General features: G+C 48.7%; 6 protein-coding genes across 6 annotated transcripts; 3 read left to right on the forward strand and 3 right to left on the reverse strand.

The window, feature by feature from the left end:
• Positions 1-267: 267 nt before the first annotated feature.
• Positions 268-6,003, forward strand: I303_105318 (uncharacterized protein; the record flags this gene model as incomplete). The annotated part of the gene is made up of 5 exons (XM_065969135.1): positions 268-736; positions 818-1,406; positions 1,464-3,369; positions 3,430-3,702; positions 3,757-6,003. 5 exons carry the CDS (start codon positions 268-270, stop codon positions 6,001-6,003), a joined length of 5,484 nt encoding a protein of 1,827 aa, XP_065825207.1.
• Positions 6,004-6,307: 304 nt separating this feature from the next.
• Positions 6,308-6,883, forward strand: I303_105319 (uncharacterized protein; the record flags this gene model as incomplete). Its single annotated transcript, XM_018408527.1, has 1 exon — positions 6,308-6,883. The coding sequence occupies one exon, from the start codon at positions 6,308-6,310 to the stop codon at positions 6,881-6,883; it is 576 nt and encodes a 191-aa protein (XP_018262218.1).
• A 523-nt stretch (positions 6,884-7,406) lies between these two features.
• Positions 7,407-8,266, reverse strand: I303_105320 (uncharacterized protein; the record flags this gene model as incomplete). The annotated part of the gene is made up of 3 exons (XM_018408526.1): positions 7,407-7,762; positions 7,915-8,047; positions 8,198-8,266. 3 exons carry the CDS (start codon positions 8,264-8,266, stop codon positions 7,407-7,409), a joined length of 558 nt encoding a protein of 185 aa, XP_018262217.1.
• A 1,255-nt stretch (positions 8,267-9,521) lies between these two features.
• I303_105321 (uncharacterized protein) lies at positions 9,522-12,526 on the reverse strand (the record flags this gene model as incomplete). Its single annotated transcript, XM_065969136.1, has 16 exons — positions 9,522-9,759; positions 9,868-9,930; positions 10,017-10,066; positions 10,158-10,219; positions 10,314-10,496; positions 10,549-10,556; positions 10,694-10,952; positions 11,057-11,072; positions 11,186-11,283; positions 11,386-11,479; positions 11,580-11,645; positions 11,772-11,862; positions 11,959-12,005; positions 12,101-12,159; positions 12,218-12,231; positions 12,324-12,526. The coding sequence occupies 16 exons, from the start codon at positions 12,524-12,526 to the stop codon at positions 9,522-9,524; spliced, it is 1,551 nt and encodes a 516-aa protein (XP_065825208.1).
• Positions 12,527-14,291: 1,765 nt separating this feature from the next.
• On the forward strand, positions 14,292-21,252 carry I303_105322 (uncharacterized protein; the record flags this gene model as incomplete). Its single annotated transcript, XM_018408524.1, has 6 exons — positions 14,292-14,463; positions 14,551-16,382; positions 16,458-17,976; positions 18,036-18,706; positions 18,764-19,586; positions 19,646-21,252. The coding sequence occupies 6 exons, from the start codon at positions 14,292-14,294 to the stop codon at positions 21,250-21,252; spliced, it is 6,624 nt and encodes a 2,207-aa protein (XP_018262215.1).
• Positions 21,253-21,627: 375 nt separating this feature from the next.
• I303_105323 (uncharacterized protein) lies at positions 21,628-25,733 on the reverse strand (the record flags this gene model as incomplete). The annotated part of the gene is made up of 19 exons (XM_018408523.1): positions 21,628-21,759; positions 21,922-22,048; positions 22,175-22,316; positions 22,393-22,499; positions 22,588-22,657; positions 22,719-22,743; positions 22,799-22,853; positions 22,910-22,990; positions 23,069-23,169; positions 23,246-23,436; positions 23,502-23,532; positions 23,608-23,922; positions 24,004-24,285; positions 24,347-24,475; positions 24,531-24,661; positions 24,728-25,127; positions 25,202-25,231; positions 25,308-25,445; positions 25,521-25,733. 19 exons carry the CDS (start codon positions 25,731-25,733, stop codon positions 21,628-21,630), a joined length of 2,700 nt encoding a protein of 899 aa, XP_018262214.1.
• Between the last annotated feature and the right edge of the window lie 314 nt (positions 25,734-26,047).

The raw sequence follows: 26,047 nt of genomic DNA on the forward strand, positions 1-26,047 counted from the left end.
TTTTTCCAGCTACTCGTACTGCATATAACCGGGTATGCAACGCACTGACCCTCTCCTGCTCAATTGTGCAGTGTGCATGAAAGCTCGGATGCATGCGTGCATGGTTCCATCCTTCATCAGGAGTCCATTGGCCACATGTGCTTTCACTTCTGTGTGATCAATGATCTTACATCTTGTTGTACATCCCATCTCCTCAGCTGTGTGAATAGTGCTCTGAACAGCTTCATCGCTCATGTCGCCGAAACGATCTTAACGACCTAAATCGCCATGGTGTCCATCCTGTCATTCTTCCAGAACAAGAAGAAAGGAAAACGACCCAAATCTCGATCCCCATCTCCCACCTCTAATCAATCTCCTACTACCGCTTCAGCGAAACCTTCATCTCCCGCAAATGCCAACAAGCCAGCTCGATTCCTTTCATTAAGGCAGAAATCGACCTCATCGTCCAATAAGCCATATGATCGCTCGATACGAAGAGGAAGCAGTGAAATATCTCGAAAGCGAAGCTTAGGAAAGTCGACAACTACGCCCAAACCTGCTCTGGCGAGCGTCTTTGTGCCGCTGGACTTGGGTTTCGACGCATTGAAATCCGATGTTGATCAGTTAGGTATACACGGTGTTGGAGAGAAGGTGGTTTTGCAGCAAGATGAGCGGGACCTGATCTGGCATTTGGAGTTGAGTATGGAGGAAGTCAGATTGGGATGGGAGGTCATTGGGAGAGCCTTGCGAGAGTCTGGTAGGTGGTCTGTGCTCATATATTCGTTTTCACTACGATGACTTTACTTATTCTGTATAAGCTGATCGTCGAACCTCATAGACTTGACTGCTCCTAGCTTGATGCTACCTTTCCGTGTTCACCTCGACTCGACCGCTCAGCTCTACATCGTGACCCTCTTCTCGCTTGTCATACGACCTGACCTTTTGAACAAACTTCCATCAATCGCCGCACAGTTCGCTCAACCAACTTCCAACCCCTCTGCAATCTGGAAAGATCGTCTCGTATCGGTTTTGAAAGATATCGATAACACTTCCGAATTAGCTGAGGCCTTGAAGTTCATCTTACGGCGGCTTCGTCCCACTCCCTTGGAGCCGATACTCGACGATGGGATGTACACCAAGTTCGTTCAAGCTGAGATCGAAGCTTCATACCCTCATGAGGCTTTTGACACTCTGCTTCGACCCCGGCTGAAAGCAGGTGTAGCCGGATACCTAAACGAAGTCTTCGAGGTATGGTCTGCCATAATTACTCATGCGGAAGAGAATGGTACGTCAGCTGGAAAGTTAACATCTCTACTTGGATGGTGGGCTTGGCGTCCAGATGGGAAGGTGGACTCATGGGCAGAGCTGTATGAAGGATGGAAGCTCGCTAGGCAGAGAGTAGAACACTTGCTTTTCGTTTGGATCCGGTAAGCCTACTGCCCAAAAGATACCATTGATTCAGCTCATTATGAATCCATCGCTAGGTATCAAACTACGAAATCGCAGATCCCGATTCGTCTTCAAGAAGTGGTGGAGATGTACCCCTTTGGCGCTTCCGCTGCTCCGTCCCCTCAGTCTCCGTCAATACCACCTTCGTCCTTCCCTCGGCGCTCGTGTTGGGTCACCTTGACTACCTCGGAGCCCGTCACGGGAAACCTGACTCCGCAAGCAGTCTTTGACATTGCGCTGTCGTCCAAAGTGACTGAAGGTGCCGCCGTTCCTTATTGGCAGACTCTGGTAGGGAGGCACAGACAAGGTGTTTCTGAGCTCTTCACCAAAGACTCAGCCAGTCTACTTCGTACAGCCAATCAATCGACGTTTCCTGTGCCTCTTGAATCACGCACGCAATCACCTTGCTCCGATAAGCCTGATCCCCGCTCCTTACCCCTCTTTCAGCATCGCTTATCGACTCCAGATGAAAGCGCATCCCGCTCCCGTCATCACTCCCATAGTGGTGATCTCAGCACACCGCCCCCCTCTTTGTCTAAATCTCCCACCCTGCCCACCCTAGATTCACTCAGCAAGGACGCGAAGGAGGGAGAACCTTCGACCTCCCTCGAGAAGCAAGCATCACTTGGAATTTTGCCCAAGACCGGTGGACCGGCATGGGACGATTTTCGGAAATCAGGCTTCAGTGACTCACCCACAACAGTCGGTGACTTGAACCTGACTTTCTCACCCGAATCAAATAGCAAATCATCTAGCTCCGCTGTCCAGGAAGTTCAGTCTGAAAAACCCAAGACTGCTCAACGAGGCTTTGGCCAGAAGCGTACCACCTTCGACAGTCCTAAAATCGTCAACCCGGCCTACAGCATATCGCGGGAGGAGTTGACCGAAATAGACGACGCCTTTGTAGCATTTGTTCAGGATGCTCAGCAAGATCCTCCTAGTACATTAACGTGGCCGTCTTTCCTTCTTGCTCGCCTCGCTTCGCCGATCACACTTACCGATACAGATGAAGCTGTTGAATTGCTGCTCATCACCGTGCAATATGTTGCCCCTTCAGTACTCCCGTCCGATCGCAAAGTCGAGCTTGCCCAGTTGGAATTGGAGCGTTCAGCTTCACCATCCTCAAGCAAGGCTGGTACACCCAAGGGCTTCAGAAGTTTGACCGAATCTTTCAAGCGTTCTACCTCATTCCAGAGCGGCATGAATCTGCGTAAATCCTTCTTTGGAACCTCCTCGTTCTCCCTCTCCAGACATACTTCGAATGATCTGGCAACTCTGCCTGAAGGTGAACAGAGGGAGCTGAGGGCACCACTATCTGCTCAGAGTCTGACGCCTACAGAATACACAATAACCGAAATGGGCGAGATGATCAAAATCCCTTCACCAAATGAAAAAGGAGAGGAACAGCCCTCAGAAATCCATCAGCTCCCTGATGACGCGCCGGCACAAATCACAGAACAGGACATAGACGTCGCAACTATCAAAGGAAAACCCATGGTGTTGGGCATTGAATCTGGTCCTTCTGTTGATAGTTTAGCTTCACAATGGAAATACGTCGGGGAAGGCGCAGAACACATTGTCTTCTCTCATCGAGGTACATTGTCAATATACAATGGAAAAGTGCTGAGATTGAGGAAATCTCAGTTCCTGGGCAATTCGCCTACAGATCCGGAATATAGACAAACTCAGACAGATTGGATCACCACTTGTCTCCCGAAACTGGTTCCACCTGAGCTGTTGATCCATGCAACCGAGGTCATTCTATCAGAAGGATGGACAAAAGACCTTTTCGCTCATGCGGATGCAACCAGGCCTGAAGAACGTAAGCTGCTGGGCGATCTGAAAAGTCTAGTGGCAGGGCAAGCCAAGGGTGTGATTATGGAGGACACCACAACCAATGAGAAGCAAGATGGTCTAGTCAACTTCGCTTTCGAGATCAAGGTCAGTCGTTCTCGGTGCTTACGCATGTACCGACAGCTGATTGGCTCGCTCTTGGCATAGCCCAAATGGGGTCTCCTACCTGACTCATCTACTATCATACCTCCCGAAGCGGCCGCTATCAAGTCAGCAAACTGTCGTTTCTGCATGCACCGGCATTACAAAGGCCATGACTCTTCCGCAGAGGGGAAGTTCTGCCCACTGGATCTTTATTCTGGCGATGAGGGTAAAATGAGAAAAGCTATAAAGGGGTTGTGGGGGATCTGGACTGAGAGCGAGGGTCAAGAAAACAATTGGAGGGTGTTCACCAATGGAGAAAGGGTCAATCCGAATCAGGTGAGTACCGTATGCCCTTGTATCAGTCAAGCAAGTAGCTGATATCCCGGCTAGCTTGAGGTATTAGAACGATACCTAGGCAAAGAGGCTGTAGTCGAAAAGATCGCCGATCATATCATACCGATTGTGCAAGCATCAGACGTTTTTGGCACTCTAAAAACCCTTCAAACGAACTTCGACCCGACAGACATTTCGGATCTTGCGTCCCGCTTCTCGAGAGCTTATCCTGATGAAGAACTCTTTGATGCTTCCTTGATCCCCTCCCCCACCTCATCGGAAATGAAAGAATTCATCGATCTATACCTTGCATCTCCTCGAGCTGGTAAAGCTGGCGATAAGTGGACATTGCGACAACGAATGATCGCTTTCTCCCTCTCAGCGATCTTCAAGGACTGTTCTGTATTCGTCAAATTCACTTTACAATCTTCTTCTCCTGTTGATATCCTCACCGCCAATTCTCCTCGAGAAGGCTGGCACTTTGTAGAAGGAAGTGGGAAAGTCAAGTTGATTGACTTGGACTTGAAGCCGATCCAGAATCTGAAGAAGTGGAAAGATACAGATGATAAAATATGGAAACATTGGCTTCAAACTCAATCTACCATGCTTTTCACGGGAGAAGACGAAGTCGGTTCACGTCATTCAATCATCGGTGAAACTATCAAGGAGGAAGTATCCTCCGAGGATAACGATAAAGTGGATGACCCGACATCTGCTGTTGATCAGACGATCCCGACGTTATCTGTTGATGCTCCTGAAGGACAAGATTCCGATACTGCTTCGACGCGAGCACTTTTCATACCCACTCCCGATCGCACTCTTTTGCCAACTCCGGTGCCATCACCTCTCCCGACTTCTCGATTCCAGGATGAGACGCCTCTTTATGAAGTGAAAGAATCGGACGATCCTCAGCAGGAGTCGATCGCATCCCCGGATTCAGCACCAGAAAAGGAAGCTGTTGCAAGTATGGAAGGAAATGCGGATGAAAATGAGGAAGAAATTATTCAAGCTAGACGGACTAAGCGCTCTTTGGCTCCTTCACCCTCACCTCCGCCCCATATTGTCGACCTGCCGGAAGGTGATGCAGTATCAAACGTCGAGACCTCGAACAAACTACCAATCACGACTGATGAAGTAGAAGACCTCGGACATCCAGCTGCACCAGCCAACAAGACTATTGAGAAAGTCATGCCAGAGAAGCCTAAGCAGGATGTTGAAGAGCCTCATTGTGGTCCAGGCAAAAGCACACCTGCTGCCAAGGAACCAACATCGGAAGAGGCGGCAAGCGCTGCTGAACAGGAAGCAGTTGATGAAAGCAGGTTCAATGCTATTCAGAGCGAAAGCGAAACAATTCAAGACAAAATACCGGAGAGCAATGACAATCTGCCGAATCCCTGCCCCCAAGCCCCTCTTAAAACTGAAACGGAAATGACCGAGAAGAATGCAGAACGAAGAGTCGATGGCGAAGAAGGCATCTTGGCAGTTGGGATGACTGGGCTGGGGAGTGTAGTGGGACTAGCTGTCGATGCTGTTCATACAATAACAGACAATCTCACCTCCCCAGTCTCGAATGAATCGGATCGAAAGGTCAAAGTTGAAACGAGATCATCGACGGGACAAGAAGATCTTCAGATGACTGACTCCAGCACGCTCTCGAACCAAGAAACAGAGAATACGGATAGCATATCTCCCTCGACAGCTGTAGTACCCGAGTCCGAGCCCGACACCGAAGTTGCAGACCGTGTCGTGGCTCATGCATCCGTGGCAGACCAGCCCGAAACGAACTCCGACTCGCAAGCTCAAGCTTTTGATCCTACGAATCCGCCTTCAACCATAAAACACACGTCGCCAGAGGAACTGATAGACGTAACTCCCAGCTCTTCATCAAGGCCCGAGGCCGTCAAACAGCTCATGACGGCACAGACCGAAGAAGAGTCGGACATTGACTCGCAAGTCCGAGGTACTGAATCCGAACAATCGCCAAAGTCTGCCCCACAACAAATTGCGTTTGAAAATGCGCATTCAGCTGAAGCTGCGAACCTTAAAGCAGCTGGTTCTGACGATAGAATGAACAACGAGGTAATTCCACAGATCGAGACTCCGCAACTTGAGTCTGAGAACTTCTTCACCCCAGCTGAGACCCCGCTCATCCCTCAGCAGCCCGAGCTCGAACAGCCAATTTTCCAACTGCGACCGACCTTGCGATCGCAGCTGAAGGAACACCGAAAGCAGCCGAGACTGTCCCTCCCGATCAGGGAGCTGACTATCTCGAAGCTTCGACCACGGCAGATCAGCAGGCAGTGATTGGCGAGTCGAAGGGCACTGGACCTGTTTCTCGAGGTAAGTTCCCCTTTACCCACTCTCAACAAGAGGCAAATAGCTGAATCCTTGAGTAACAGATGGAACTACCGACGCGGATGATCCTTCTCCTGAAGATCCCAAATCAGAAACAGCTCAGCCAGTCAGCGAGCCAGTCGCATTCGATGACCCGCACATCGACTTAACCCCGACCGAGTCGACAGGACAGACTGATGAAGAAGCTGACTCAGCTTCATCTGATGTCCCCGTCACCTCGTCGCAAGAAACACGTTTTTCCAATGCAGAAAGCATGGTGGCATACAATCTGGAGGCAGATGAACAAAATCCCGTCAATGTTGAGGATGTCGGACTCGCTAGCCATGGGCATCAAGCAAAATCGAGCCCCATCGCCGAACACGAGTCGGAGGTCGACCACGCTTTACAGAACGAAATCTTTGTACCCCTTTCTCAGCTCGACCTTGGCTCAGGGGAGACAGAGGTACCGGAAACATCGACAGTACCGGAAAAGCCAATTGCACCGCCTATTACGACAACACCGATTCAACTTGTAACTCAGGCTGACGAAGGTGTGAAAGACAACAGCGAAGAGTCCGCTGTTGGGAACACCGCTTCGACTGAGACGGACGAGGCTACTTTAGCAAGAGGGGGAAATAGTGAGGCGCTTGACCCGCACGCCCACAATGAATCTCAATCTCGCGAAGAAAGCACGTCCATCGCAAGTTCTACTACGCCCTCCGCCAATACAATGTCGTTCGAACCTGTATCGGCCGATATCCAAATTTCATCAACTAATGGAATCATTCAGGATCCTATGACTCGCGATCAACTTAGTCAAGAGACGAACGAAGATACCCCTCACCAATGACCTCACTCGAACCTCGATGTACAATCATCCTTTAATTCGTTATATCCATACTTTTTCGAATTACCCTGCATATATTTCATGATGTTTAATGCTCACTACCTTACGATATACCCCCTATGGCATCTCTTAAATTGTATATATTTAGCTACAGACCGATAATTCATGGCATACTCCGTGTCATGAGCACTACACATACTTTTCATAAGCATAATTATTTAACGCATTGCTTGAATTGATACAATTTAATGATTTCATGCAGACATTTACGTATTTCTATGGAACTGACAATGATACAAACATATTGAAGCAAGTACGAGTACAAATACAGATATAACGCAAAGCTGGAATGGAGCACTACATATATGTTAAATAATCAGTGTGATCTCTCATATGATACTCGGTCCGAACTCTTAACAGTGATACAATCGATATCATCAATCTAAGCTATTATAACGGCTCTTTGTACGTGACGGTAAAAGGCTAATGGTGAAAAATGACCAAGCAAATAAGTCGGAAATCCAATCTAATAATGCCTCACACCTGCACCACCGAATCTGACTTTATTCTCCCTCCCATAATAACCTCCTGAAGTATGGACCGCCGAGGGGTACTGCACCCCATGACCTTGGACATAGGTTGTACCGACAGGTGGTATTGGCGCTGTTCCCGGAGAGGTATGACCGTTGTATCGGGGTAAAGTCGGATAAGCTTTCTGCGAAGGGTAATAGGTCTTAGTCGCTGGGATTGATGCGTTGTATGCTGGAGGAGCGGTGTTGTATGGTATGGAACCTGGATGGATGTTCGGTTGTTTTAGACTTCGGTTGCTAAGTAAGAAAAATAGGATTAGAAGGAGGATGGCTATGACGGCTATGATGATGCCTATACAGTATTCACTCAAACGTCAGTCTTGGTCCGACTCAATCTGAGAGGAGTCAAAAGCGAATGAAGCTTTCACTTTCAGTAAATGTGATCAAGGAGAACGACAGAGAGGGGAAAATGAATAGCGAGACGTATTGCGCATCCGGACTCACCTATAATAGCTCCTATTCCAATTCCACCCCCTCCTCCACCTTCAGCCCGAGTGGCAAATGCAACTCCATCAGATGACGTATGGGCGATAAACGTAGATGTAGTTGTAGTGGTTGATGTAGTGGTGTTGATAGGCTGTAGTATTGCGAATATGCATGAAGATCAGCTGATAGATTAGATAAGGGAGAGAAAGGAGAAAAGGTCGTGGTAGCGTATGAGTATGGGTATGACGGTTGCACGAGGTAAAGTCGTGTGAGCGGCGACGTTGAAAGTAGGTGCACTCACCAGTGGTTTAGATCCGATCACGGGTAAAAAGAGGGTTATCCCAACTCGCATTAATGATACGAAAGTCATGTTGAGCATGTGCATGGGTAGAATGTATGTATGATATGGTATGATAAGATAAGTGGGATGTTAGGTGATCATTGTGTATAAGAGAGAATGAAGAGGATGTAAAAATAAGATATGAATGTTTGAATGAATATATAGGTTGCATTCTCTTGTATGCGATCTGATCTGTGACTGTACAGTCGACCGTACAGCCGCACAACCGTACAAATCGCTCAATCTTCTCGAGCCAAGCTGTGACGATGATTTGGCTTGCTTTGATGGGTGGCAACGAATCCTCTATCGCCTCTATCATTCCTGCTTATTTGGATTTACCGGTTGAGACCGGCTTACTTCATCTCACACGCACCACGTCAGCACGTCGGATTGAGATCAAGACAGAATCTCTCAGAGGGACCTCATCATACCACTCGGTGAGTGGTAAGACGAAACATATCTGACGAAATCACATAGCCTTCTTCCCCTTTCCTTTCTCTCCCCTGTTCCTAAGAGCTCTATGGCTCTGCTGCTCTTTTCTTACTCTCATATCATGGAATACCAGTAGAAATGATGTTTTTGAGCTATGACGTACCCCTGAAAGCAGTGTTCTGACCATCAAAGGAGGCATGAACGATCGCCAAGGGCTTTTCGGGATGACACACGGATACTCGCACACAGATACACAGCACCGGCTTGTGATTTTGCGGTGGTAGCTGTATTACAGTATCAAGCTATAAGCCGATTGATCGGCTTCATGTGGTCCTTGTTCCTAGCTCTGTTCCTCGATGAGAGGTGAGAGATCTACTTTTCTGAGATGTGAGAGATATTTCGGCGTATCACAATAAAACCTCATTCCTCATGTCTCGACATCCGTTAGGGGGTGATCAGATTGCAGTGCTACGCTCGGTCGCCACTGATCCAGGCAGCATTTGCTTGACGACGAATCAAGTCACGATCAAGGTCGAGGTTACCATCAATCAAATGAAATTCCCCACTTTTACTTGAAGTGGACAAGTGGACAACCTCCACTCGATCAGCTTTCCCACGATGTCACTTTAACACACATCAGAGTATAAGTGGGTAAAGTCAGTTTGGCGGCATCAGCGAGAATCTTTTGCATAATGTTTAACATTTTCCCTTGCTTCCTTGCTCATGTTTCTTTGCCATTCCTGTAAGATCCGACTTCGGATCCCCTCTTATGTATCAACCTCACATTTCCGGCAACACACCTCTTCCAATTCCTCAGCCTCTTTCCCTTTCCCAGTCCCATTCCCATTCCATACTAAAGCTGATACCTCCACGCCATCAGATTCTCATTCACCGCCACATGACTCCCGTCCAACGCGTCATTCGGCCTGACATTGCCATCTTCACCCAAGACGTACAATCCCTTATCCATCTTCCTGTTGAGTCGGGCAAACCACATGCGGAGGACGAGTAGCATTAGGATACCGAACACGAAGCATGCGCACATGATAGCCCATGTCTTAGCGTATGAGGGACCCCATTTCGTTGGGAATCTGTTATTCAGGCAGACAAACATTAATACCTTGCCTGAATCGGCAAATTCTACGGATCGTCCCAGCAGAGAACAAGGGGGAAAGGCAATATGAGTAAAACGCGCTCACACGTAAGATCCTGCGACAGTCCCCAAATTTCCAAGCGAATTCACCATGGCTAGTACTGCGGCTCTGAAAAGTGAACGGACGAAGCGGAAGGCAGATCAGCACAGCACGAGACTCAGCACAAGAATCGAAAAGTGTCCGGAGTCACGTACCGCTTAGCGGGTGGTCGAGGGAACACAGCGGAAATCCACGGGAAGTTGAGCTGCGGTGGATTGTATCAGTTTATCGTCCCGCGGTGGAAGCATTCAAGCTGCATTCACGTGAAATGAATTATAGAAGAGGAAATGACTCACGAGATATCCCGCATTGGCGATCGCCATGAGGAACATCGAGATATATCGAGGAGCCGTTGCGGCTATATGAAACGTTCATTCAGCCACCGCCACTCGTAGGATATGGGTCGCATTCCAAGCGCTTTGTGATGGGGATCAAGCGCCGTCCTCACTTACTCGTAGTTGCAGCAATGATGAATCCGATAATCGCCACGCAATATGGACCGATGAGATGCTCGAATCGCCTTCCTCGCTTGTCCGAGACGTATGCGTTCACATACGCTACTATACCGGCTAATACCCATGGAGGGGCAGTCAAGAGGAGTGTCTTCGTCGCGTCGTAGCCGAGGGTCTTGACGACTGCGGCATCACCCGTTGTCAGCGTATATTGAATTTTGAAATGGTCACACACTCAGAAGGCTGGTAGTGATAATATTGATACGTACCACTGAATCAAAGTTTTAGGTGATTCGATCAATAGGTGATCAGCTTGAATCTCCCCCACCTCTAAGAGCAAGCGACCACGAGGGGTGTGATGATCAGTAAAACTGACTCACGTGGGGAAGAATTGTTGGAATGACAAAGCCACACCCTGGCCGAAGAGGGAGAAGACGAATAACCAAGCTTTCGGATCTGTGATGCACAGCCAAGCAACCCTCGCAGCGGATAATTGAGCGTCGTCGTCTGCTTCACCGGTTTCGAGGGTAAGGCGTTTCTGAGCGAGTGCTCGGTCGGAAGCCGAGAGCCAGCGGTCGTTATGTGGGAAATCGGGTAGGATGGGGATTGTTAGAAAGGCGATAAGGACCGTCATTCCCCCTGTTTTCGCATAAGTGTCCAGGTTGTTTCAGCCAAATCACTTAGCGTTAGTCGACAGAGTGAACGAAGAAAAACATGAAGAGGATACAGCAAAAACAACTGACCATCGATCCAAAATAGCTGTTTACGCACAGACATGCGACAACAGTAAAAGGGTCAGCATTGATCCAGCAAACGATATGATATTTGGTTGCCTCTGAGCGTGAGCGAAGAAAGGCATGTGCAATACTGACCCATCGCCATCCTCTATGACCCAGTTTGCCCTCGGTCCCCGCTAAGATCCCAGCCGAGATCAAGCCGTTCAAAGCATTCGAAATGAAATTGGCCATCCCTAATCATTACAGATAGCACGTTCAGCTTGTTATGACTATTGTACTCGGATTTACAGATTCGCGAGATGCAAGAAGGGACAAAGCAAAAAGAGGATATTCACATAGTCCTGTCACTCGTTTACCTAGTTCTTCTCGTGTATACCATCGTGAGAGCAAGAAGAGAGCTCCGGGGAAGAGGGGAGCTTCGGCAAAACCCTATTTATAGCTTCATCATTAGTGTTGTGAATCTCTGAGTGTGGATCTGCAGCCGCGGGACGCCAAGGAAATGGCTTGGACTAGGCTTGAGTTGACGTACCAAAAAGAATCGACAGAGTACGGCACCTTGGAAACTTGTTACCACGCCAGTACAAGCTGAGACGGCCTAGATAGGATCATCAATTGTCAGCATCAAATGTAAGATACTGGTCAGAGATCGCCATCAGAGGTCGCCATTTCACTCGGACAATGTTCTGGGAAGTCACAAAGCAGATCGCTGAGGGCAACTCACGCCCCAGCACATCATCCAGAAGGGAAGATAGAAAGACGGCCGACCACACCAATTGAGCAGTAGGTTACTTGGGACCTGAGCGATGATATACCTGCATCAATCCAAGACGATCCAGGTCCGTCAGTGGAGTTGATCTGTCGAACGAAAGTTTTTGTGTGAAGGGCCAGGTCGAAGGCGTATAGCTTACCCGACGTAAAGAATTGAAATTGTGGTGGAGTATTGTGCGTCAGTCATCTGCAGCCACGGAATTATCAGTCACTGTACGATTGATACACTACCACCCATTCTCACCGGGTGTCGCTAGGATCAAAGGCTCTTGAGGGACTCACCTTCAGATCGGATTGGAAGCCTTTCAATCTAGCAGCAGGCATATTGGACCTATCGAGCTCTGCCAAGGTGTTTCGTGTCAGCCGATGATATTAGTCTTGTTATGATGACTAGCTCACGGTTCATGATATAGCTGTCGTAGTCATGGAGTATCGTCAACTTCGTCCGGGCGTTTTATTAGGCAGCAAGCCGCCAAATGACACGGATGGGATATTGTAAACTTACATGACGACAATAGCAATCATCCTCAGATCGATTTTCCGCTTGATCACCTTGACCCTCGCCTCTTCTTCAGGCGTGAGCTTGACGACTTGCCCCAGTCCGGGATGTTTGAGATCTTCTTCGCCGTCGGCGGGACTGCGCATAGCTTCGAGATGCATGACATCGCCTGATGGCTTGTCGTCGATTGGGTTGATGTTGGCGCTCATCGTGAATTATTACCTCGATGAGATCGGTCAATCGCTCTATCAAACAGTCTACTGATCAATCGATGAATAGGTAAACTGTTTCGAATGAAGAGGTGTGTTCTGCGCAAACTGAACGAGGGCAGAAGAAGGAAAGGCACAACAAACTTTGTCTGTACTAAGCATGCATCCTTTTTTCTACGAGACCGATGTGGATCCATCATTTGGGTTTAGGCATTTGGACACCGTGTTCATTCTGCGATCCACATGTTACAGGAGGGAGAGAGGGTGGGTACCATATGCTGTAATTTGTGCATCCGCCTGCACCTTCGCCTTCGCCTTGACTTTTACTCAGCTTGGCCTTTTGCTGGAGTCTAGAAATAGCAAATAGCAAGCACGGTAGCACGATTTGATGTGCCTAGATCAGGTGATAATCTTGCCTTATCCAACGAATTGATCTCCATCATATCCACCTCTTTCGCCTTGGTTGCCGTTATCGTCTCCACTTCTCCATAAAACACAAACAAGATGCCGAGCTCAGATGTTAGGAGATTACGCTATTCGAGACGGGAGACCCACTTATATGTTCGACCATTGATGATCGTCTTCGTCTTCGCCTTCCTACTCTGCCCCTTCACGCTTCACTGGTGGTGTTTGGACCTCATGCGTACGTGAGTTCCGGTAGATTGGTACAGGGACACAAAATGAGAGTCCGTTAGACATATCTGCATACCTGAGGCTTGATGAGGTCCCACGGGGCGTATGATGCACAGTAATCGTGCGTGTGGCTATGGATGGATCGTAAGGATCCAGCCGGGATTTACCGTGCGGCGAGCACCGTAAAATGGTGGATGCCATCAGGTATCCATTCCATTCAAACCTCCGCTCACGTTGTAACGACAGCCTTGTTATGAGGGACTGCGAGACGCAACGAAGGTCGCAAAGTCAGGTCATCTTTTGGACTGGTGGTACTGATTTCCACTCAGGCCGAGATCTAAATGATGTAATGACCAACGGTGACCTCTATCGTGTGTTTGAAATCTCCACCCATTCGGGCTGTCATGAGATTCCGATGAAAGTCGCTTCGACCCGTCGAGGTGACCTTCAGGTGCAAATGTTCGATGTACTTTGCATTAGCCTCGTGTTACTATACTATCCTGAGGCGGAATGGCTTCCTCGTCAACACAATTTCCACACCGGACACTGTCCAGATCGACTTGGCGACGGCGAGGCCTGCGCGGAGAGAGAGGAAGATCAGGCATCAAGAGCTCTTCTGCTCCTTTTGTCAGCCAGACTACACAAGCAACCTGTCTCCGAATCTCTGATTCTGCATAAACGTCTGATTCAGGAGCTGATTAGTGCTCTCGCAAATTCTCCCACGGTGTCAAAATCTCAGTTTTGGGTGGAGGGAACGCGTTTCGGTGCCTTAAAATGTGAACATTAGATGAAATTGTACTGTCAGACGCGTAAAGGGGTAAAAGTAAAAGGGTTGAACGATTAAATCATTAAAACCCTGCACTCAGCCTCCTCTCATCTCATCATGAACATTACTTGACACTTTGCTCATCTGTTCTCATCTACGATCATACTGCATACGATCATATACTATACAACCATCGTATTTCAGATCGTCTCCGCTGAAGTAGTCTCATCGCTTGCTCTCTGCCTGTCGACATTGTAGCATACTTGGGTAACACTGTAAAATCCCATCGATCAGTCAATCAACGAACTATCAAGACCACCTTGAACAAGACCCCTTCTACCATTCTTTCCCCTCTGATAGGCGCAGATGTCTATCCTCTCATCGCCTCGATCCCATGTCTCCTTCGATACAGATGTCGATACACATATAGGATCAAGTTCGTCGGTGCTGGATGCCGATGAGAATGATGCTTTGGTAGCAACATCTTCTAATCCTGTCAAGCAGGGCATATCACCGCTCGGGCCTAGTAAGACTATCCGTAAGTCGACTCATCATGGCCTTCACAACTTCACTCCATTCTGCTGAGCGACATGATCCCTGCTGATTCATTTTTGATCTGATGCAGCCGCTCTGAACAAGAGAGGAGTGATCTTCTCGCCGCGAAATGACACCAAATACTTTCATTCCGATGATCTGATTCTCTCGTCACCCGCATTACACTCGACCCCAAAACCTCCTGCATCGATACGATCATACTCAGACCCAATCACCCCTAACGATTCACCGTCCCGTTCAAATTCTCAACAAGCGGGTGTACTATCAGACACGCCTCTGCTTGTTCGAAGCATCCTGAGATTTCGTTTAGCCCAACAAATACGCTTAGCGTCGACAGTAGAAGAAGGCACGCTCAATAACAAAGAGGCTGCTAGGCTTATTGTCAGCGGGAAAAGACCTAGGCTTCTAGCTAGAGATTCGTTCCAATTAGCTATGATGAGGAATGCTGCTGCGGACGGTAACAATGGGAGTAGGAGAGGCAAGGGTAAAGTGTCGGATCAAATCCCTAGTTCGGATGATAGCAATGGATCTACCGGTATACCTACCGATGGGAAGGATGGTGATGACGAAGCGATGATTGGCGGAGAAAGCTCTGAAGAAGAAGAGGAAACCCTCGAAGAGGATGGAGCTTTGTCGACGGCTTCTTTAATCAATATCATACTGGATGGAGCGGAAGACCTGTTAACGCTGGAAGAAGCGTATAGTACCTTGACATTGAGGTTGCGGAATCGCATACCGACAGACGTGAATTTGAGCGACCCTCTTTCCCCATCTCAGCTGGATGACATACGGATTTCAACTCAACCTTTACGTGACGAGGCGCCAGCCATGGTCCGAGCGATCCAACGTGATCTTCAACGCTTGTTAGGGAAATTACCTGCTACCGACATCGGGTCGAGTGATAGTGATATGTCCCCTTTCCGACAATTGATGCCACTTCGAGACACACCGCCTGCCATACAACGAGGTCGCCTCACACCATCCCCCACACCTGGAAAGTCGTCTTCGCCCACCAAAGCTGCTCGCCAAGGTTACACGGAAGCTGAGGTGCGATATCGACGAGAAGCTTCCGGCGTAGGAGCCGCCGTTCTACGTCTCTTGGCGTTCATCTTCCATACCCCGCACTTATTCGCATGCTTCAGTGATGCCGATCTCACCTCCTTATTGGAGCAAGTCATGATGATCCCTCGAACGCCCAAATTACCCACTCCGAACCCTAAACGAACATACTACCTGTCGATCGTCATTTTGTCGCAAATGAACCTCTCGTCAGCCTGCGTGCAACCGGTCAAAGACAAGATCGTTAGAGCCGTCGAAGGAGCCATGAATGACACTTTGGGCGCAATGGGCGGTATCAACAACTCTGGCAAGGAAGGGCCTAGCGCGGTCAAGAAGGAGGGTTTCAGCGCTGTCACCAATCTGGTCTCCAATTACCCTTCTTTACTTTTCCCGCATTACACAGACTTGTTGGAACCGTGCTTGAGAGCAATGGCTAGCGGAAACAACGTCATGAGGTATAAGGCTGGATCTGCGGTCTCCGCTTTCGCTCGGGCCAAATTTGCCATACTCGCAACAGCTGAGGATGATCTGACAGCTGATCCAGCTAACTCCTCGTTACGAGAAACCTACGGACGGGTCAAGGCCCTATCACTGAAATCGGAATACTTCGTGATATCGCACCTCAAAGCTGCTCTAAAAGTCCCGGGCAAGAACTCTCCCATATACGGTAAAGACGGCGAGAAAAAATTGGAATGGCACTCACTTGAACAGATCTTCAAGGATACTGTTGGGTCGATGACGGACGTGCATTGGGCTTGTGCTGCGTGGAGTGTAATTGTCACCCTCATGGGTTCGGCTTATGCTTCTTCTGGATTGGCGAATGGGTTCGATCATATAATGGACGTGAGTGTTGACTGGACGGACTTGAGGTTTACCATACCCATCAGGAATTGACCAAGCTGACGGACATGGCCATAGCGATCCTTGCAACCTTCCACCAATGTTGTCCGACCACACTTAGCGAGAGTCGCGTGGAACCATGCTATGCACGCATATTTGTCTGCTGGTTCTGCATCCTCGGTCTCCGAAGACGGAAAACTTATCAGATCGTTCAAGCCGTTCGCTGCCTCATCCCAACAAACGATCGAACAGCGAACAGCCAAAATCCAGTTCCCGGTCGATCTCGCTTTAGAAAAAGCGACGGACAAAGCCTCTTACGCACGAGCCTTGACGACCGCCAAACCTGGAGTAGAAAGCCATTACATATGGCAAAGGTCCGAGAAGAGCAAGAAGCTTGGATGGGTGACCACATGTGGATACCAAGCTACGGCCGTTGTGTATGCGTATACAGGTATGGCGTTATATCATGAAGACCAACCTGCCAAGGAATTGAGCCAGATCACCGGCATCCCCTCTTCGGACGGCATCAACCCCGACACGGATATGGCCCCCTCGGCCGCAGCAGAAGAAGTCAGACTACCCCGACTCGATGCCGCCTGGGAGAAAGTAGTCAATCCGATGTTGCGATCATTCTTCAATATATGCGGTGTCGATAAACTCACGATTCATTCTTGGCAAATACTAGACGCCATTACCGCCCCTCCTTTGTCTAGTACAGAGACTTCTAATTGGGATCTAGATAAACTACTAGTTTCTCGATATATGAGTGGAGAGATGTTCGCCAGCGATCGAGAACCTGATTTCTCGGAACTGCTTCTAGATATACAAGAAGATGAATTGAGCCCCTCAGATATCCCCTCATGGGGACAATTCTGGGCTGCGAAGAGGTTAGGCCGGCTGTTAATTCTTTTCGACGAGGCATTGACTTCGATTCATGGGATAAACAATACTTCCGATGACTTAGAATGGGTCAATACCGCCAACGATGTTCCGGTCCTTCCGGTTATCCTTTCCAACATATGGAGGAAACTGATCTTGGCCCTCAAATCTGCCAAACTCGCCAATGCGCCTCCCACGCCTCTATTCCTTGTCGGCCTTCAGACCGTCACGCAGCATTTGACTGCCATCTTGAACAGGGATCCCAAAACATATGTTCCGTTCACTAGGATTGGAGAAAGAGGGAGATGTATCCTGGACGAAGACGAATTGAGGATCGGTCTTTTCGATCATCTTTTCAACACAACGCTCGAGGTTCTGGGAGAAGACTTAATGGGTTCAATCAGGCTCCATAGCGACTCGACGATCACCGATCATCCTCAAGCTCCCACATCGGTATTTAGCAATGCCTTTGGGGCTGACGCGAACTCCAATCCCACCGTATGTGGGGCACTGCTGGGTCAGCTTCTAAGGATCAAGTTGTCCTCAATAACCCTACAGCCTCCTCTCCAAGAGAATTTGAAGAGCTTGGTATCGAGGTTTTTGGATGTTGCTTGTGTCCCTGGGTATGCTGGTAAATTGCTAGGCGATATAACGAATGCTATGCCATTCCTCTTTGAGGATCGCGAGGAGGTACAGCTTGATATATGGAGGTTATTGGGTGAGGAAATGCTCTAATGATTGTTGTCTCGACTATTTAGCTGACGTCTACTTTTTCAGCTGTCAAATGGACAGAAATCATTGATCTACAACCCGTCTCGAGCACCTCCTCAACCAATCATACGGGTGCCCTGCTTGTATCCCTCCTTTCTGGACCGTTCAGAGGAAGATCCATCACATCATACTGGCACCAAAAAGCCGACTCAGCCGACTTGAAAATCTGGCAAAACCTCCTCGAAGTGACCGTCTTACGCTTCAGGGCTAAAAGGTTTGGATCAAATTGCGGTGTTTTAGAAGCTTTGGCTGGACGTTTAGACGATTTTACTGGTGAAACGCAGAATGATAAGACTAGATCAACCACCATCACTTTATCCTGCCTCGCATCTGCTATCTCCCACATGTCTTTCCCGTTAAATGATGCCGACGGCCACAGCCAAAATTCGGAATGGGTTATCTCTGATGCCGACTTCGTCCCGACTGACTTCCTTGCCTTCATCAACTCTGCTTTGATTGAAGCTTATCCCTCCAACGAGACGACAAGTGGAACTCAAGAAACGATCACCAAGACCGAGTATTCACCCGCAGCCTTTGACTTATTGGAAAATGTCGCGACCGTTCTCAGCGAAATCCCGGAACACTTTGTCGGAAAGGTGCTACAGCCTTTGATGGGCGGCTTGACAATCTGGCTAGAGGATAAAGAAGGTATCGTAGATGAGGAGGGTAATCATAAGGTAAGCTTTGTCGTCTTTTGGGCAGAGAAGGCAAACCGAAGCTGACTTCCATTGCAGCTCGACAATCTATACGTGTCGTTACTTGAGACATTGTCAAAGTCAATCCCATCGCCAGATCTGCCCTTGAGCTCAACCACACTCAATGAGCTGGCAGAGTTGTATATCCCACGAATATCAAGAGCTACCTCATCTGCCGTACCGAAAGCTTTCCAATCTTTCTGGAGCAAGACTTTTGCCGAATCTCGCACTCCCCTGACCTACTCCGAAGACGTCGCCGACTTCCTTCGAGACCTTTTAAGCGCTGTGCCTGGCATGATCATATGTCCTGGCCTTGAGGGCGATAGTCAATTGTCCCAAGAAGAAAGTTTGCAGAGATTCCCTCATGTACAACTCACTTTCCCGCCGTTATTAGCACAGGCGGAAGAGTGCAACGAGGATGTCGAAATGGAGGAGTTTCACCCATCGTACGATGGAGATGTGTCTCAATCCTTCGAGCAGACGCTACAGCCTGTAGACGAAGAGGATGGTGGAGACCAATACCAGCGTGAACAGCAAGCACAACGCTCGGATGACGGGGATATCCTGGTCGATGCTACTAGGGATGATATTCTCATCGACACGACTACAGATGAAGTACTTATCAACGCCGCAACCGAAGATGTCCTAGTTGACGCGACGAGGGATGAAATTCCGCCGCCGTCACCGTCACCATTACTCCAGGTGCCGGACGAGAAACAGGAAAGCATAGAAGATGTCTTCGGACCTGCGGCTATGACCAAGACCGTCAACATCAAGCCGAAGAAGCGAGGCGGCAGAAGGACCAAAGGCAAGAAGAGGAGTTTAGCAACTGCTCAGACGGAAGAAAGTTTGGATGTCCAATGTAAGCTGACTGCCTTGTCCTGATCAATGGCGCATCGGCTGACAAACACTTGAAAACAGCTCTACCCATATATGGTTCTGAAAGGGGCGCTGTCGAAGTTCCAGCAAATAGTCATTCTTTGCCTGACTTGTCGGTCCCATTTGAGCAAGACTCAGGGGACGAAGGAGGTAGCTGTATTATCGTAGCTCCTTCTCCCGATTTCTATCGACGAAGAGGGTTACCAGTACCTTCTGCTTCAGAGCCAGAAGAAGCAGTAGAATCGGTTCAGGACGCCCCCGAAAACGACCCCGCCGATGCCAAATCTGCCGAGCTCGAAGAGGTCGAGCAGGAAGCGATAGAGGAAGAAATCGTCACTCCGGCCGAAGACAATGTTGATCTCGCTGAGGAAGTTGAGACGGATACCGAGGACAATGGAGAAGAAGTTCATACCCGTCAAAGGAGTACTCGATCGGTTCCAGTGGTTGAGATTCCTCCGGTCGATGCACCTTCCCGCTCTTCCTTGTTCAAAGGCTGGCTATCTAGAGTGCCATCATTCCCATTCTTTTCGCCCAGCACTTCAGATCCACCTGCTGCTACTCAGCCTGAACCACTCGAAAAGCAAGCCGAATCGTCGCCGCTCCCTGATGAGGTACCCTCCGACGCGACACGTACCGCTCAATCCGGTCGAGCTAAGCAGGACAACGGCAAGAGTGGAAAAAGCAAAGGTCGACGAGGTGGAAGGAAGAAAAATTCTTCCAGCAAATCAGTCTCGATTCTCAATGCCGAGCCGCTTGATCACCAGCAACAAATCCTACGCGCGCAAGTCGAGGAGACTGAAGTCAAAGCCAACGTATTGCCCGACACTGTCCACCATGAAACAATAGATTCTGTCTCTTCGTCCAAGTCCAGGAGCAAAGGAAAACGAAAAGCCGCTGAGATCGATTCTGTATCCCTCGACAACGATCAGTTGGAAGTTATGAAAGAATCGATCCCAGACCAAGCCGAAGATGCAGAGCCAAGACGATCGAAACGCCGAAAAGCCAAAGTCAGTCCTCAAACGTCAGCTGACCGTCGACCGTCCGATGCTCCGCAATCTGGTGTGTCAGCTCAGACATCGATTGTTATCGAGGACGACGAAGACGAACTGCTCTTATCTCCTGAGAGCGCACGACGAAGGAAGAGGGAGGAAGAAGCCGAAATTCAAATTAGAGCTTCTCAGTCACACTCACTGCCACAGTCACAGTCTCAAGCGTGGAGCGAGAGTATAAGTGGACGATTCGATGATGCTGAAGGCGACTTGTCCATCCAACCCTCTCTTCCTATTCGAATTCAATCCAGACCTGCGCTGTCTAGAGAACCTTCTTCCCCGTCGATGAGATCCAAAAGGGCAAGAACTCGATCAAAATCTTCTTCCTCTTCGAATCCAGATGGCTCACTCTCACTCTCACTCCCACGTTCTTCCGGTCTGCCCGCCGCAGACCCTAGTACTGCATCACCTGCGAAACGAACGACGGAACAGGCGCAGCTCATGAGACTCTTAGATGATGCAGCGAAGTCTAAGCAACTTATTGAGAATCTGGATTATCACGGTGTGAAATCGCTCTTGAAGAATCTGAATACCCTCAGAGAAGCTGCGGAGGAGAGGATGATCAGTCGGATGGAGGAATATAGGAATGCTCGGCGCTAATGACCGACTATACACACAACAAGAAAAAAGGAAGCCGAGTAATAGATCACGAACACGAAACGGAAATGAAAATGACAGTAGGAAAGGGATTTTTCTTGATTTGCATAACCTATCCTATCGTCTCGATGACCATCATTCAGGATGGAATCGCACTATCATATATATACTTACTAGCTAGCACTCGATGTGCCCAGCTCATAAAGCCTCCGTGCTTGTACATACTCTCCAAATTCATGTTATACTATATACTATGACCATTACATACGAAATGCATAATGATGAGTGATGTAGATACATGATATCATGTGATGAAGGTTACATACACACATTGTTCACGTTCCGAAATGCTATTGATATTGATACTGATCCATCCGCTCAATTCGCGTTTTTGAGCTTCTTCTTCCTTGCTCTCAAGATCGCTTGGATCAAGTCCGAGTTCTTTTCGAATATACCCTTGTACACTTGCTTCTGAAGTGGTGTGAGTGAGATCGGCACGATGATTTCGATCTATCAAATGGCGAGAAGGAACCACCGTAAGCTAGAGTGAACTTCTCACAATCGTCCTGCAAAACAGTAGAAGTTCTCCTCATCTTTGTCTGGTGTCATCACCTTCCCAGACACCCTCATCATGTGACTGTGGGGCAAATGATTCCATCCAATCCGACTCACCTTTGGAGGTAATTTCAGTACGTCCGCTTTGATGCGTCTGAGGATATACGGCTTGATCATCTCGTGTAACTCGGTGATCAGGGTCTCGTTCAAATTCTCGAATCGCTTTTCCAGATCTTCAAGCTCTCTACGAGACCGCGAAAATAGCAGGAAACGGTGATCAGCAATATTGCCCGCTTGCCTTGTCTTGTGTGGAAGGTCAGAGGGATTCATCTCCACGGGAACGATGGGCATATGCCAATGTGAGACTCACTTGAACGTGCTTGGATCTAAGAAATTGAGCAGATTGAATAATTCTCTCAGATTATTGTTCAGCGGTGTACCAGTCAAGAGGATTCGATGGACACTATTTAGCGTTCTGAGTTTCCTGAAAATCAAGCTATCGTCGGATTTGACTGCCAATCAACATAGCAACTGTCAGCGTCCACTTCTTCTTCACTGGCAAATGGTGTCAAGTAGCGTTGCACTCACGCCTTTGACCCTCGTCAATGCACAGGACTTCCCATCTAGGTATTTTGCCGAAAACCCTGTTGAACTCGTGCCCCGTTATCATATCGTACGTCGTCAGTACCACATGCCTAGAATGCCTCGCTATCAGCTGTTATGCATCCGAAACGCAATAGCGCTCACACCGCGGAGCTGTATTATGAGAATGAAAAGACGTACGCTTTCAGCCCCTCAGCGAGACCTTGTTGACCTTTGTGATACAGTTCATATCGGCTGATGACTTTGCGAGCTATTCATACGTGTGAGCGACGGTATTTGACCACAAAGCAAAACTATTGAAGACAGCTTACACGCGGCTTCACCATAGTATGGGACCTGCGCAAATATCAGCTCACGATTCACGTACGGCGTCAAGAGTAAGCTGACTTACCACTCGCATATGCGGTACCCATTTCTCGAACTCTCTGACCCAGTTGGTGATTGTCCTACACACCCTCCCCTCAGCTATAATCACGAGACTCCACTTGAAGATTTTGCTTACGAGTTGGGCACAACCACTAAGCAAGGGTATATCTTGTACTGATTGGATCCCAAATATCCTAGTACCGACGCGATTTGGATCCTGTCGCACGAGTGATCAATATAATCTAGTCATTCCTCGGACAGTTAAAATGGTTAAGGTATGCGCGAATGGACTCACGTCTTGCCTAATCCCATATCGTCCGCCAGTATACAGCTCTCCCTTCTGAAATGCTTATAAAGCAGCCATTGGAAGCCTTCCATCTGGAACGGCATAAGAGTCTATAGTCATGACATGCCCCATCAGCCCATTGTAATCGGCGTCAACAAAGTCAAGGGAATAAGAGGGTAAGCTCACTCCGCCAACAATACAATCCGGCTGCTGAGCAGGCGGGACATAAGCCTGCTCAGCACCTTCGTCTCGAAGTCTGCACTGTCTAGCGGTCAAGACAGGGATATCAACTCGTCTAGCTCGCAAGTATCGCTTCAGAGCATGCTTGAAGGCTGGGTAGAGAGATGAGTCGGTTGGCGGCGGTGTGTCCCATGTAGCTATGTTGTGTTTGAGGTTAGTTGTGTATGGAACTCTCGCAACCATCATAAGTTAAACAGCTCACATTGATCGTATTGCAGGTCGTCCCATTTGACCTACTTGACATCATTCAGTGAGGTCTTCCACCGTGAAGGAAAAAATCTTCGCGAAGGTGATGAACAAGAACTTACAAAGCACCAAGTGACCAGTCCTGCTACCTCCTCGACATCCTCCTCTTCTAAGGATCGCTTACTCAATCGTTCCCATTCTTCAATCTCCACTTGCATGTTTCCTGGAGGTTCTTGACCGTCTCTCAGGCCGTGATCCGCCCTCATCTGATCTGCTGGACTGATCGCATTCTGCTCCGCTTCCTCGGGCGATGGTGATCCCTTTATAGATACCGAAACAGAAGGCGAAGGCGACAGAACCCTCTTTCCCCTCTTTTTGCCCGACGGCGCGCTCATCCGAGGCGGCAGGAGCATTATATCAAGCACCCTGTCGATGGTCTATCGGGGGTTTCCATGCCATCAGCATATGGCTTCTCTTGATAATCCCATCGCAGAAGTCGGCATGAAATATATATTTACACTCCACTCAATTGGTAAACTTTTCTCGGCATCCACATCAGGACCCGGTCCGAGCCAGTTCCATTCCTTCTTATCTGTTCCATGCTCAGCCCCGTGACCCTTCCTGCCGGATGCTTGATTGTCTGCAGCAGTGAGATTGGCGATGGTGGGTTGAGCCATCTCGTCTCCCTTAGCAGCGAGAGTTTCATCCGTGATCAAATCGAGATTGGGGCCTTTCTCGAGGAAGTTTCGCAGCTTTTGAGGAGATAGCATTTGAATCCATGGATGCGGGACCCATGTTGCCTGTGCCAATTCAATCATCAACTTGGTTTTATGCAACCCAGTTTGCCTGAGTGGTACGTACATGTCTGAAGCCTCTTCCTGTCCATTTGACGAGATATTCTCTCGCCAAAGGGTCTTTCCAGTGAGCCTTCTCGTCAACATCAAGTTCTGGCTCGACCGCATTGGCTGGAGATGGTCTCCATGCAATGACCTGCAACATATGGCTTAGTCACTCTCGTGCGTGAGTAGGACTAAAGGTGACTCACGATATCAACGGTCCATATCCATTCTCTGCATTGATGGCAGAGCCAAGCCTCGCCTTCCGAGGTTCTATTCTTATAATGATACGCTATTTCAGGTAACGTGGGATCTTCTCCAAGTGATCGAGGAACAGTCACTGTTATCTTCTGTCAGCCCGGCGTCGAAGCAAAGCAAGATGGCCGGAGTAGAAAGGGAAACTTACAGTGCTGGTAATGTACACCTTGTTTGCACCTGATACATCTGAACTTCGGGATCGCGTCTTGATCCTCTTCCTCTATGGTGATCGGCGCCTTCTGTCCAGTTTCGGATTCAAGAACTGGAGGCACGTCGTCGACATCCATCTTGACGTCCTTCTTAGGCTCCTTGCTGATATCGTCATCCTGCAGCTCGTTCGGGTCGTGTCCCGGATGAGCCGTCGATGCATTCGAATGATCTTGATGGCAGACGAAACAAGCTGGATCGAGCGAACATTTCGCACAGACAAAGCTGGCCGATTCATCGATGGCGATTGATCGTCTGAGCCTTTGTCCTGGTGGCGGACTGCCTTCACGCTGACGCAGCTCGGTGATGATTTCTTTCTGAATTGGCGCGGCGATGCATCCCTAAATCATGAAAGGTTATCAGCCTCCGGCTTCGTATGGAGATCGGTCATACTGATGTTGACATTGGCACTAACCCAATGAGAGGAGACTACACATTTCTCGCACTTCGAAGAAGGACTGTCAGCTTTTATCACGCTTCCGCATGCAATACTTCAAGCAGGACGATGATTATGGTCTCACCTCAAGCCATCCTCCAAGCGTCTCAGCAAGCTCATCATCCGTAAGCACATCAGCATCTTTCTTAGTCTTTCTCTTCTTTCGATTGCGCGATCGGAACGAAATGTCATCGGCAGGTCCTCTCGAACATTTTTCGCAGAACTGAGCGAACGATGATTCTTTCTATCAGCTACATTGGAACGAAGGCGACGAGCGACCGGGGACGAGCTAGCTTACAGGTCGATGAGTGTACAATTGATCTTCCGTGATTCTGATTCTCGCATTCCTGCCATTCGGTTTGGCCTTTTGCTTCTTCTTGTTCTTTGTGGGTTTGGCGTAATCGGATTCGTCCGACGATATACCTTCGAGCGGATCCGACGATTCGGAGATCACCATGATTTCTTCCTCACTTGACAGGGCTCGCTCTTTCCGTTTCGCAGGCAGTACCATTCTGGATTTACCTTTCTCTGTGCGCCGTTGAGAGATCGACGAATCGAATTCGGAGTCCGATTCGGGTTCGGATCCTGATGAGTTGCTGTTCGATAAGTCTCGCTAAACGCATCAAATCGGTTGTCAGCTTAACCGCATACGCTTAAATGAAACGCTTGATTGAATAATAAGTGAGAAGCGGATGAAGAAAGGCAGTGCTCCAATGAAAATCATGATGAAATACGAAGGTGAAGGTGGACTTCACGACGAGAATCTTAGATCCTTTGAGATCGGTATCCCAACTCAAACACACGAAACAAAGGATCCGAGCGTTT

Source organism: Kwoniella dejecticola, chromosome 6 (genome assembly GCF_000512565.2).
Source record: "Kwoniella dejecticola CBS 10117 chromosome 6, complete sequence".
Taxonomy (NCBI): Eukaryota; Fungi; Basidiomycota; class Tremellomycetes; order Tremellales; family Cryptococcaceae; genus Kwoniella; species Kwoniella dejecticola.